Source organism: Beta vulgaris, chromosome 3, assembly GCF_026745355.1.
Source record: "Beta vulgaris subsp. vulgaris cultivar EL10 chromosome 3, EL10.2, whole genome shotgun sequence".
Lineage (NCBI taxonomy): Eukaryota > Viridiplantae > Streptophyta > Magnoliopsida > Caryophyllales > Amaranthaceae > Beta > Beta vulgaris.
Genome location: NC_079204.1, coordinates 47,220,618 through 47,233,196, shown reverse-complemented (window position 1 = coordinate 47,233,196; position 12,579 = coordinate 47,220,618). Strand labels below are relative to the sequence as shown.

The window sequence follows — 12,579 nt, the reverse complement described above, 5'->3', positions numbered from 1 at the left end:
TGGCATATGGGTCAAAGACGCAAGTTCTTTCCTATGAGGGGTATGACATCAATGGTTATACATTTTATACTGAACGGCAAGATGACAAATCCATGATGCAAAACAGTGGTGTTACGATGGGGGCTTTGTCATCAGAGTATAAAAGTAAAACAGATAGAACAGTTGTTGAGAAAATGAAGTCTTACTATGGGTTCATTGAAGAGATATTAGAACTTGACTATGTTGACTTCAAGATTCCGCTGTTCCAATGCAAGTGGGTTGATATTCGTCGTGGTGTGAAGAAAGATGAACATGAATTTTTTACATTAGTCAATTTCAGTCGGTTAGGACATCATGAAGATAACTTAATATTGGCATCACAAGCAAAACAAATATTCTACATGGTTGACCCTGCCGATTCAAAATGGTTTGTTGTCATGGAAGGAAAAAGGAGAATACTTGGAATTGATGATGTACACGATGAAGAAGATTACGATGCACAATTCAATGAAGTCATTGCTTCGTCAGTAGTCATTCCAAGTACATTAGGGGAAGATCTAGACACAAATTACATTCGCCGAGACCACAAGAGGGATTTTACGTTGGCAAAGAAATAGCTGATTAATAGGTAAATTATGTAATATTTGCACAACTACTAATGTTTATAATCTTTTATTATTTATTTTGTGTTTTGCATGTTCAAATAATTGTGTATTAATTTATTGATTAATCTAACATGTACATGGTTTCAGGTGTAGTGATGGCAGATGAGACAATGCGTGATGCATCTGATGAGCCCCAGATTACTGATGGATGCTACGAAGAAGAAAAGTAGGCCAAGAGGTCCTACAAAAGGGATACGTTCCAAACCCGGCATTCAGAGAGTTCTTGCTTGGGATGAGTGGATACGTCCGATTGGGCGCTATGCTGTTGAGTACAAGATTTATTGTGGGGAGATCAGTAGAAGCAAAGTGTCTATCTTGTACGACACTTGGGATGATGTTCCAGAAGGCACGAAAAACACTTTGTGGGAAGATGCTAAAGTAAGTAACCTTATTTTTATAATACACTAATTGAGATTATGGTTATTATTTTAATCGGTTATTATTAATTAGTTTATTTTTGTATATTGAAGAGAGAATTTGGAATAGAAGAAGATGTTTTGAAGAAACGAGATGTCTTGACTACATGTGATAAACGGTGGAGAGATTTCAAGTCAAGATTGGTGACCAGATGGATCACGAAAACGAGGAAGGGGCCTAACAATGATAGGCTACCATACGTGATGTATCCTTTCATCACACGAGAGATATGGGACCAGTTTGTACAAAAATGTAGCTCTAAGGAGTTCCAGGTATGTAATTTATAATATGAAATTATATTTTCATTACGTTCTTTAATATTGACTAGTTACTAAATCCTTTATTAGGCAAAAAGTGCAAAACAAGAATCTCTCAGGCTGCTAACAAGCATCCTCATTTTTTGGGCCAAAAATCATATGCGGAGATGATTCCCATTTGGCAAAGCAGAGGGTACATCCCTTCCGCTACAGCATCATCTGTTGACTCTTCTACACCATCAGTGATTTCCTCCTTGCCGGATCGGACATTGCCTTGGCTTCTCGCGAGATCGAAAAAAGATAAGGATGGAAATTTCTTCTTTCCTAATGAAGAAACACAGAAGATAAAAGAGTCCATTGTAAGCGTTGTTCAAATTTTATAACGTTTTTCTTGTTCTCCTTACTTGTCTTCGATCTACTAATCATATGACTTTTTTTAACTTGAACGCAGGATGATTGGAAAAAGAAAGAAGCTGAAGGAGAGTTTGTTCCAGGTCGGATGGATGATGCTCTTTCACGTGCTTTGCAGAGGAAAGACCGACCTGGGCGTGTGCTAACAGCTGGGCGTAGCATTGGGATTACATCTGTTTGGGGAGATCCTGATCGGAGGAGTAGTGCCTCCAAGGGTAAGGGCATGGATGATGAGGAGATTCAGGCATTGGAGGCTAGAGTGAGTCAAAGAGTTAGAGAGCAGACTATTGAAGAGATGAACTCGAAGATAGATGATATGGTGACGCAAAGGTTTATGGCTTATGCGACGCAAATGGGTTTTCCATTACCGACTCCTTCCACTCCAGTCGTTCCTAGTAGCTGTCAATCGGGGGCAATGATCCATTTGCGGATTTGCAGGTATATTGTCATTTTATATTTCTAATTATTATATTATGCTTCTAAAACACTTAATTGATGTCATTTTTCTCTTATTGGATGTTAAGAGTCAAGTTCCATGTCGCTTGGCAATAGCGGATGTCTCGGGACCGATCATTGTAGCTGTGGGTACCGTTCATCCACGACAGGAGTCATCATCACACGCTACGACGGCCATGAGAGTGAGTGTTGATGAGTATTATGTGGATTACGCAGATGTTCCAGTTCCACTCTCTACTCCATTCATCACGAAACTCAGTCAAGCCGAGGGTTCTGTCATAGAATGGCCTAAAGAGTTGATATTTCTAGTTTCAGATAATCAGGTAACTTATGTTTAGTATTATGATTTAATATATAATAAGAAATCTAAATGTATATACTTAGAAATCTTGATTTATATAAATAACCAAACAATCTTTATTTTATATATAATATGAATTAAAAAGAAGTTGATTTGAATTAGGAACATATACCTAAAGAAGGTGCAAAGAAGAAGAAAAGAATACAGTAGTTGGTAATGATCCTTGCACCGATGAGTCTGCACATAGGCACATCGATCCATTGATTAGCCTGTCACTTGAGGATATGTCTGATGCGGTCAAGGAGATGCATCGTTTGTTTTGCCAAAAACCTGCAGATGAGCCTTTTACTATCGAAGTTAGAAGGGGTTCCTGCTTCAACTATCCTTCTGATGAGATGATCATTCTCTCCCGACAAGATGTTTTCCAACTTCTGACGGGAGAATGGCTTAATGTATCCGTTTTGCAAGTATTTATGATGTGCATTTCTCAAACTCTAAACTAATCAAATTTGATATTTATTATTATTATTCGCATCTAACTATAAATATTTGGGGTGTAGGCTTTTGTCAGATGATAGTGATGTGAATGGAGACGCAAATATTGGTTTCATGTGTCCTAGTATGATTTCGGCGACCATGCTACACCATGAACCAGTTGCCTCGATCAACTACATGCAAAGGACATTGAGAGCCAATCGAAATATGAAATACATCATGCTTCCATACATTGAAAAGTATGCTTTATATATTTTCCAACTTTCGTACATTGAAAAGTATGCTTCCCTTTTATCTTTATATATGAACTTATCACATTTTGTTGCATGCTTTAGTCAACATTGGATTCTTCTCGTCCTTTCTCTATACAAAAGAACGGTATATGTATTTGATTCGCTTAGGAGATCAGATAGATCCTTAGCTATCAAGGAACCGCTGCATACGTAAGTTAATAATTCTTATAATTCTTACATGTATTTTAAATACTTTATAACTAGTAATTCTTTTATAGAACTTAGCGCATATACGTCATTGTTGTTGTTGTTGTTGTTGTTGTGCATATACATCATTCCTGCTCCTTGAAGGTATCAAGGCAACAAAATTGTCTTGGGTATCTATGAAGGTAAAACTCTTATGGTTTTGTATTTGATATGCATTTTATAGTTCTATTTAATATTTCTTAATTTTTTGATTCTAATATGTGTATTTCAATGTGGTGTAGTGTGCTCAACAAACGGGAGGAGATGAATGCGGTTATTTCGTTATGAAATACATGTTTCAAATCGTCCGCTTCCTCTATCAGGCAAATGATTTGAAGAAGGTATGTATATGTTGTAAATTGGTTACTTTACTTATATGATTTTAAAGTTTATTAACTAAGTTAACATATTTATAGGATTTTCCTAAAAGCGTTGAACCATACACCATAGAAGATATCAACGAAATCAAAGATAATTTTGCGCGATTCTTTCAACATCTCGTGGGAGAAGAAAGGGCCAAGTAGTGTTAGTGTAGTAAGTGTAGTAGATGTACATAATTGCTTTATTATTGCAACTTTGGTTGAGTATATGGCAACATTGGTTTGCTTGCTTGGGATTATTTGAGATGTATTGAAACAGGTTTTGATATATATATATATATATTCCCAACGATTTCTTGGGTTATCCATATTACAAAGGAGACTCTGCCGAATTTTCCCCTCACAATTATTAATATGAATGTTTGTTTAGTTTTGAATCATCGAATATTAGTAATATGTAAACAAACCAACAGAAAATCTGAAAAAATCGAAAAAAAAAATAATTTTATGAGCAATTTGCGTCGCACATGGCACTAAGTGCGACGCAAATTACACACAATGTGCGTCGCACCTTGGCCATGTGCGACGCACATTGCCCTGCTGCCATGCTGCTGAGAAGGCCATGTGCGTCGCACCTTGGCAATGTGCGACGCACATGGCCTTCTCAGCAGCATGGCAGCAGGGCAATGTGCGTCGCACATGGCCAAGGTGCGACGCACATTGTCTTCTCATGCTGGCCTGGTTTGAAGGGAATGTGCGTCACACCGTATATAGGTGCGACGCACATAGCTCATCCATTTGCGTCGTTTCCCGAGCGACGCAGATCGTTTCCTTGTCATTTGCGTCGAGGGCTTTGGCGTCGCACCAAAGTCCGACGCAAATGGGCGCCTCAGGTCCGACGCAAATTGCGTTTTCTCTACTAGTGACACTAGAGATTTTCCGGAACTAAAGACTAACTCTACTTGTCCTACACCAAGAACTTGAGCTATAGAGTCATTTCCCATGTATAAAACTTCTCCATTGTCCACCTCCTTGAAGGTTTTAAATAAAGATAGTTCCTTGCACACATGCCTTGAAGCTCCTGAATCGATATACCATGAACAATCATCCTGTACACAAAAGATTTCAGAAACCATACACATATAATTCAAACTCGAATTACATGAAAGTTGTGCACAAGTACCTTGTTTGGCTTGGGATTGGCTAGACTCGCCTTTCCCTCCACCTTGCTCATTCTTTTTGTTCATCTTCTTCTTCCAAAGGAAGCAATCCTTCTTGCAGTGTCCGGGCTTGCCACACTCCCAACAACCACGTTGTTGAACAACTCCACCATTCTTAGGCTTCTTGAAATGTTGCCTTTGGTGTAGTTGTTAGCCCTCTTCTTAGGATTCGAGTCATTGGACTTTCCATCCTCCACCATGTTAATAGTAGAGGAATTAGGATTTACCTCCTTTTGTCCATCTTGAACCCGAATGCCCTCTTCAATCCGAAGATGAGCACCCAATTGTTCCACATTTATATCATCTTTTCTATGCTTAAGAGTATTCCTAACATCCTTCTAACTTGGTGGTAATTTGTCAATTATTGAAGATACAATAAATGTTTCATCCATACTAATATTGTGTTGTTTTAAACTTCCTAAAATCTTTTGAATTTCATGGAATTGTTCCATCACAGGCCTAGTTTCATTCATCTTAAAGTTATTAAAATTACTAACTAAGAACTTCTTACTAGATGCATCTTCGGCCATGTATTTTGACTCAAGGTCATCCCAAAGCATTTTAGCAGATTCATAGAATTGATAAACATCAAATAAAGTGTCAGACATACCGTTTAGAATATGACCACGGCATATATAATCATCGTTCTCCCCTTGTTCCTTCTCCTTGAGGCCTCCAAAGTTTCATCTTCCACAAACTCGGGTTTTGGAGTACTCAAAACATATGCCACCGAAAGAGAAGTGAGAAGAAAATGCATCTTCTTTTGCCATCTACGGAAACCCACACCTTCAAACTTAGCTTGTCAAGTTTCTGAAAATTCGAAGTCATCTCACGTACCATAGCCATCTTCAAGATATATTGCTTTTGGATTGTTAGAATATGTAAAAGGGGTGATGAAGATGAATACTTGATGAACTTAGAATCTTCTAGGCGTGTTGGGATACTTTCCCAAAAGCAATATTCCTACCCTACACTAGCACGGGTGGCAAGGAATTCACTTCCGAGATACAAAGAAGAACAACAAATATCACGCTCGTTATGAGATTTGTCAAATGAGTGAAAGGAAGAAATAATTTGTAAAGATGATGAACTTTTGATTTTTATGCAATAAAGAGAGTATGATTTTTTCATTATTTCCTTCATCATATGAGAGTTCTCATATATATACTAATGCTCAATTGTTTCTGAGAAACCAAAACAATACATTGACAAACCGTCAATTCGCGAAGCAACGCAAAACCGCAGGAAAACAGAAGGAATTTCGCGAGTCGCGACCATTGTCGCGACACGCGACCTGGGAAGCGTCGCGAGGTGCCACCAGTGCTCTGTCCCTTACTGCTTGTGAACGTTCAGCCTCGCGAAGTGCGACCTGGCTCGCGAGTCGCGAGCAGCGCTTTCTGCCTGCCTCCTCGCCTGTGTTTGTGCGAGCTTGCTACAACATGCTGGGCAGAGTGTTGCGAGGCTACTGCTTGTAAGAGACTTGCAACAAATGTCATTGCTCTTCATAACAAAGCATAGTATTTCATATATTGTTTCAAGTAACACCACCATACCCAAGTAACTTGAAACAACATATCATGAAATAAACTAACTTATACTCTAAATCTCCAACAGTTACCAGTTTTATTCCTAGGAAGTTCTCGAAAGTGAAGGGAAATTTTGTCATAGATTTAGGAACTTCTATTTCGTACAAGGTGAAGGAAATTGTTTACGTAGAGAAATGGGACTTTCCACGAAAAAGTTATTTCCAATTTTCAATCAAACACCTATTTCCATTTCCTATTGTTTCTAAAATCTTTATATATCTATGGAAATTTTGCTAATAAATACCACAATTTGGGCACTTTTTTGAAATAAATAACTAGGTTGTCTAAATTTTTTTGTAAATATCTACTTTCTGTCATTTATTTTGGAATCACTACTACTTAATAGATTTTCGCAAAACCGTTAGTTTTGCTTCGTTAGTGGCATGTGATTATGTTCCATTAGTGAAGGGAAATTTTCTCAAAACCGTTAGTTTGTACTTGGTTGTGGTTGCGGGTGGGTTGATGTTTGGGGGGGGGGGTGGGGTGGTGGCGGCGGCAATAGTGGCAAGTGTGGTTGTTGCATGAGGTGGGATAGTGGTGGGGTGGTGGTCGTGGTGGTGGTGTTGTTTGGGGAAGGACAAAATCATAATTTCATGTGTCACTAACAGTACAAAACTATTTATTTTTTCACAACGTTTAAGTGTAGTGATTTCAAAAGTAAAAAATTTGTCAACCTTGATACTTATAAAATTTCAGACAACCTAAGTATTTATTAAAAAAAATGTCCTAGTAAGATAAATATTGACAAATCTTCCTGTTTTCCTATATTTGTAGTCTATACAATATACTAAAAAAAAGCCAAAAGTTGACAAAGTCTCTCATAAATACATCAAGCTTTAATAGATTAATTTATCAAAGATATAAATAGCGAGCTTGTTAGACATTGACTAATTATTTTGAATGATTTAATTGAAGTCAAATTCCTTTTTTTCATATATGGATTTGAAAATCAAGGATGTCTTGACTTATTAGTTAAGATTGAGGTGTTAGTTCACAGGTTCGAATCCCCCCCTTTCTTTGTACTTTGTACTGGATTCATGGCTCAAATGGATCAAATAAATATATATGGATGTGAAAACTCATCATTGCTCGGAGATTACCTAGCAAGCATCAGTTCATAAAAAAAAAAATCCCATCTATGAAACATGAACACGTCCCTGACCTAAAGTTTTGAGTTTCCAGTACCAAAAGTGACATGTCTGCGACACGCGTCGAACACGATTAGAAAACGTGTCCAAAATGAGGAAACGTTTCTTGATTTTGAAAGTCTATCAAATAAAGGGAAAATTGCGTTTTCCTTATGTTTAATGAAATAAAAAAAAAGTGAGTAGTAATATCGACATTGTTGATAATCCGGTAGCTTCTCTCTTTGCAACAATCGTTTGACTAAATACTGATATGTATTAACATGAATTTGACTACATGTTATTTATGCTTTCTAATCTATTTATCAGAGCACGGGTGGCAAGGAATTCACTTCCGAGATACAAAGAAGAACAACAAATATCATGTTCGTTATGAGATTTGTCAAATGAGTGAAAGGAAGAAATAATTTGTAAAGATGATGAACTTTTGATTTTTATGCAATAGAGAGAATGTGATTTTTTCATTATTTCCTTCATCATATGAGAGTTCTCATATATATACTAATGCTCAATTTTTTCTGAGAAACCGAAACAATACATTGACAAACCGTCAATTCGCGAAGCCACACAAAATCGCAGGAAAACAGAAGGAATTTCGCGAGCTGCGACTGTTGAACCCTAGTTTTGATGATGACAAAGAAACAAAGATGCAAACTAAGTAGTGAACTAACGAGTTATTTAAGTTTACGGTGTTTAAGGTATCAATGAAAGGAACTGGGAGAAATACGAAGTCAAGGAAGAAGTCAAGAGAGGATTTCAAAGGCTAAGTAAAGAAGTTTCTAAGTTGATACTGGAGCAAGCATTGGATCAAGAAGAATAGAAGCAAGGCGTTTTATTTTCTAGATCCAATGCAAAGGAACAAAGAAAGAATGGTAAGGAACAGTGGCAGTTTATTTGAGAATGAGAGTTTGTTCCTTTGTAAGGAACAAGCTAAGTGGCACTAAACGAATATGTTAAAGGAACTGAGTTAATAAAAGGAACTAGACTTAGGCGTGCAACAATATAACGGTTAAAAATATATTTGAGTAAATCATGCCTAAATTATAGGAAATTAGTTATATCTAATTTCAAATGATAAAATCAGTTTCAAAAAGAAAATCTGTTTAAGAAAAAGATTTTATTTTTCGGAAAAATTAAGAAAATAAATATCCGGGTTTTAGAAAGAATTTGTTTAAAAGATATTATTTTCTTAAAGATTAAAAATTCAGTTTTAAAGATAAAAAGAGTTTTTATAAAACTGATTTTCGGATAAAGCTCAAGGAACTCCTATTACTTAGGAGTAGTGGCTAAAATATATCCACGTTCATTTGTAGTTCATGGGATCATGGGACATGATGTGAAACGTGTTCCTTAGGGGAAGGAACATCATGGGTTAATGGACTAAACATGTACTCTAGCTTTAATCCCACGTTCTTCATGATTAACACTATAAATATAGAAGTCTAAATAAGTTCCAAATTGTGTCTGACTAAGTAATTAAGTGAGTTTAACTAATTAAGTGTCAGTGCCTTCATTCTCTCATAATAGCCATTTGTTCTTTGCCTTCTTACTCTAATTCCACTAAGCTTATTTCGATCAATTGTATTTTGGTTTTTGGGGTAAGGGAACTTTGAGTGAAGTTCTGTAAGAGAGAGGCTTTGAGTGAAGCTTGTATGTGTGAGAAAACTTCGAGTGAAGTTGAGAGGAACTGCTGTTAAGGGAACAGTGGCTCAGGAACTTGAGTTTAGGAACTCAAGGTGTGGCTCGAGTTAGAATTAGGTTGTAGCAAAGTTGTTTGGCCTAATTAGTGAAAGTGTTGAGTTTAAAATCCCTAGTGGTCGAGGTTGTTTCTTCTTGTTGGGCCCAAGAAGTTTTTCCTCGTAAAAATCCCTTGTGTTCCTCTAGCTTGTTTATTCGTTTAAGTTTTAATTTCCGCAAAAAGTTACGTTTATTTCTACACCTACAATTCACCCCCCTCTTGTAGTGTTCCTAGGAAAATAACAATTGGTATCAGAGCAAGGACTCACGTAAGATAGGAAACCCTATTGAGAAAAAGATCCAAGGAACAATGAATACCACCGAGAAACTTGAAGAAGGTTATTCCACTCAAAGGCCTCCTATGTTCAATGGGAAGTACTACAACTATTGGAAGAACCGCATGGCAATATTCATCAAAGCTGAAAACTATCAGGTATGGAGAGTGATAAGTGCGTTTCTAACGCACTTTATGACCTTCTTTTGGCTTGTTTTAGCTCCCTTTTCCTCCTTTTCTCCCTTCTTTCTCCTCACTTTTCCCTTCTATTTCATTCACGTGATCATACTTGGTCATAGTGACATTTTGCTAGATTTTCGATCTATTTCGATCGAATTTCTAGCACATATGCTTTCACCATGTTTGTTCGTGTTTCTATTGCAGGTATTGCCCTCTTCGGGGTCGAGAAATGCGAGACATGGCATAAGGGATGAGCTAGAGGCTGAAAGGTAGCCTGTAGGTGCGCTTGGTATGCCCCGCACACGATGGTGCGCCCGCACAAGCCACTGGTGCGCCCGCACCATCGACCAATTATGGAGCACAAAACAGACTACATTGGTGCGCCGCACCTTACATTTGGTGCGCCCGCACCTTCATCTGGTGCGCCCGCACCTTAATCTGGTGCGCCCGCACCTTTTGACGAAGAGAGTCCACCCTGAGGCAGAAGACTCAGGTGCGCCCACACCTGAAGTCTGGTGCGCCCGCACCTGAGCGGTGCGCCCGCACCTCCTTTTGGTGCGCCCGCACCTCACGATCCGGAAAAAAACAATCGATCATTAAACCCTCTTTTCGAGAGGAGTTGGGACTTACGCTTTATTCTATCTTTCACATATATTTAGGGTTTTGTATTAGAGAGAAAACACTTAGTTTTCATTGGTAATTGAGATTAGAGATCATAGTTTGTGATTCGATTTACATTCAAGGTACTTTTCATTCAATTCAATTCAAAGTTTTAGTTTTTATTTCATTCTCTTGGTTTTGTTTATGTTCTTATATTATTTAAGATCTTCATTCTCTTAGTTTAAAATTGGATTTCTATTAGTTTAATCATTACTTAATCATGTTTAGCCTTAGATTAGTCATAGATTATTGTTTAATTGCTTTAACTCCATGATTAGTGAGTAGTTTCATATCTAGGGTTAGGGTGAAAGTATGAATTAGGGTTTTAAATATGATGTTGATGTGATTGTGATGTATGGAGAAGGTTATGCATTGATCTTGGTGTTTTGAGACCTTAGGATAGATATTGATCACATTTATACTTTGGTATTTTGATTTCAAATGTTCTTAAATCGGATTTTGAACTCTTTTATCATCCCCAAGAATCAACTTAATTTCTATACCAAGATATTGGATGGAAATTAAGGGGATCCTTCATTAGGGGTTTTCCAAATAATCTCTTAATCAATTAACTAAAGACCATTCGAGAGAGGATTTAGTTGATGATTAAGTATTACTCTTGAGGACCATTCGAGAGAGGACTCGAGTATTTAGAGGAGAACTAAACCTTGCATAATCGTCTTTGTTGCTTCACAATCGCATTAACAATCATCATCCGTTCTTATTCATACTAGTAACCTTAACTCTAGTGTCTTTTATTTGATATTTAAACTCTCATATTTGCTTGTTCTAGTTGATAGTTAGTCTTAATTGTTACCAAACATCTTTCAAACCCCAAATACCTTTCAATTAGGTAGTCTGACTTGATAGACTTTAATCAATCCCATTTTCCCTGTGGATCGACCCTTGACTTGCCCTTACTATTCTCTTAGTAATTGCTTGTTAGGATTATAAATATTGTTTGGAAAGCGTTCTTAGTGCCTTAACGACACACTAAAAACCTCTTATCAAAATGGCGCCGTTGCCGGGGAACTGTGCTATTGATTGAAGTATATTTTAGTTTAGTTTGCTTAGTTGATTTTCTTTTATTTTCTTTTTAACTGTGGTTGTTATTTGCTAATCCTCTGCTTAGCTTTGTTGTGTTACATGAGAAGAAGAACTCACGGTTCACCCACATTGCCTCTAGATCTTGAAATCGACCGTACGTTGCGAAAGCTTCGGAAGAATTTGGGAAATCTGACTTTGGGTTCCGAGCCTTCTTCACCAATCTCAAGTACATCAAGTGAAGTTGAATCAGAAATGGGTGAAGAAAATCCACAACTGTTTAGGGATTTCGGAAATCCGGGTTCCTATGTTCTTCAAGGTGGAATTCGACTCCCTACCACCACTACAAATTTCAGCATTCACCCTCAGTATACTCGGATGGTGAAAGCAGAGCAGTTTTGTGGGGGGTCAGATGAAGATCCTCTAGACCATCTCGACAGGTTTCTCGAGATCTGTGCCATGATAACACTAATGATGTCTCTCCTGACTACATCAAGATGCACCTGTTCCGGTCCTCTCTTACCGGAAAAGCAAAGTCATGGCTCAAGAGCTTGCCTGCTAATTCCCTCACTACATGGGAAGAAGTCACGATGGCATTCTTGAAGAAATACTTCCCGGAGTGGAAGACTGCGGACATAAGGAGGAAGATCTCCTCATTTGAGCAAGAGAACGATGAGACACTTGCCGAAGCTTGGGAGCGGTTCAAGGAGATGATCCGTTCATGCCCACACCATGAGTTCAACAAGAATCTACTCATGCGATTCTTCTATGATGGTCTTGATCCGATTTCACGGGCCAATCTTGATGCTGGAGCGGGAGGTCAACTATCTAAGATCCCGCAAGAACAACTTGAGTCCACAATTGAGGAGGTGATCAAGAACTACTCATGGGGTGGAAGACGAAGAGGTGCTCAACCTAAGAAGAGCGGAAAGTTTGAAATTGACCCCATGGAT

At 37.8% G+C, this 12,579-nt stretch overlaps 2 protein-coding genes and 1 non-coding gene across 3 annotated transcripts; 2 read left to right on the top strand and 1 right to left on the bottom strand.

The window, feature by feature from the left end:
* Positions 1-671: 671 nt before the first annotated feature.
* Positions 672-1,408, top strand: LOC125495916 (uncharacterized). Its single transcript, XM_048640688.2, has 2 exons — positions 672-1,022; positions 1,115-1,408. Exons 1-2 carry the CDS (start codon positions 747-749, stop codon positions 1,346-1,348), a joined length of 510 nt encoding a protein of 169 aa, XP_048496645.2. The 5' UTR covers positions 672-746; the 3' UTR covers positions 1,349-1,408.
* A 44-nt stretch (positions 1,409-1,452) lies between these two features.
* On the top strand, positions 1,453-2,523 carry LOC125495730 (uncharacterized). The gene is made up of 3 exons (XM_057393401.1): positions 1,453-1,677; positions 1,770-2,167; positions 2,256-2,523. Exons 1-3 carry the CDS (start codon positions 1,486-1,488, stop codon positions 2,521-2,523), a joined length of 858 nt encoding a protein of 285 aa, XP_057249384.1. The 5' UTR covers positions 1,453-1,485.
* A 9,735-nt stretch (positions 2,524-12,258) lies between these two features.
* Positions 12,259-12,365, bottom strand: LOC125496235 (small nucleolar RNA R71). The gene has a single exon (XR_007272932.1). It is a non-coding gene; the product is annotated as a small nucleolar RNA R71 (small nucleolar RNA).
* Between the last annotated feature and the right edge of the window lie 214 nt (positions 12,366-12,579).

Coding starts and splice junctions, on each gene's coding strand:
- LOC125495916 (XM_048640688.2), top strand. CDS start 747: ATGAGACAATGCGTGATGCATCTGATGAGCCCCAGATTACTGATGGAT. Junction 1,023..1,114: donor CTTTGTGGGAAGATGCTAAA/GTAAGTAACCTT, acceptor TGTATATTGAAG/AGAGAATTTGGAATAGAAGA.
- LOC125495730 (XM_057393401.1), top strand. CDS start 1,486: ATGATTCCCATTTGGCAAAGCAGAGGGTACATCCCTTCCGCTACAGCA. Junction 1,678..1,769: donor AGAAGATAAAAGAGTCCATT/GTAAGCGTTGTT, acceptor ACTTGAACGCAG/GATGATTGGAAAAAGAAAGA. Junction 2,168..2,255: donor ATCCATTTGCGGATTTGCAG/GTATATTGTCAT, acceptor GGATGTTAAGAG/TCAAGTTCCATGTCGCTTGG.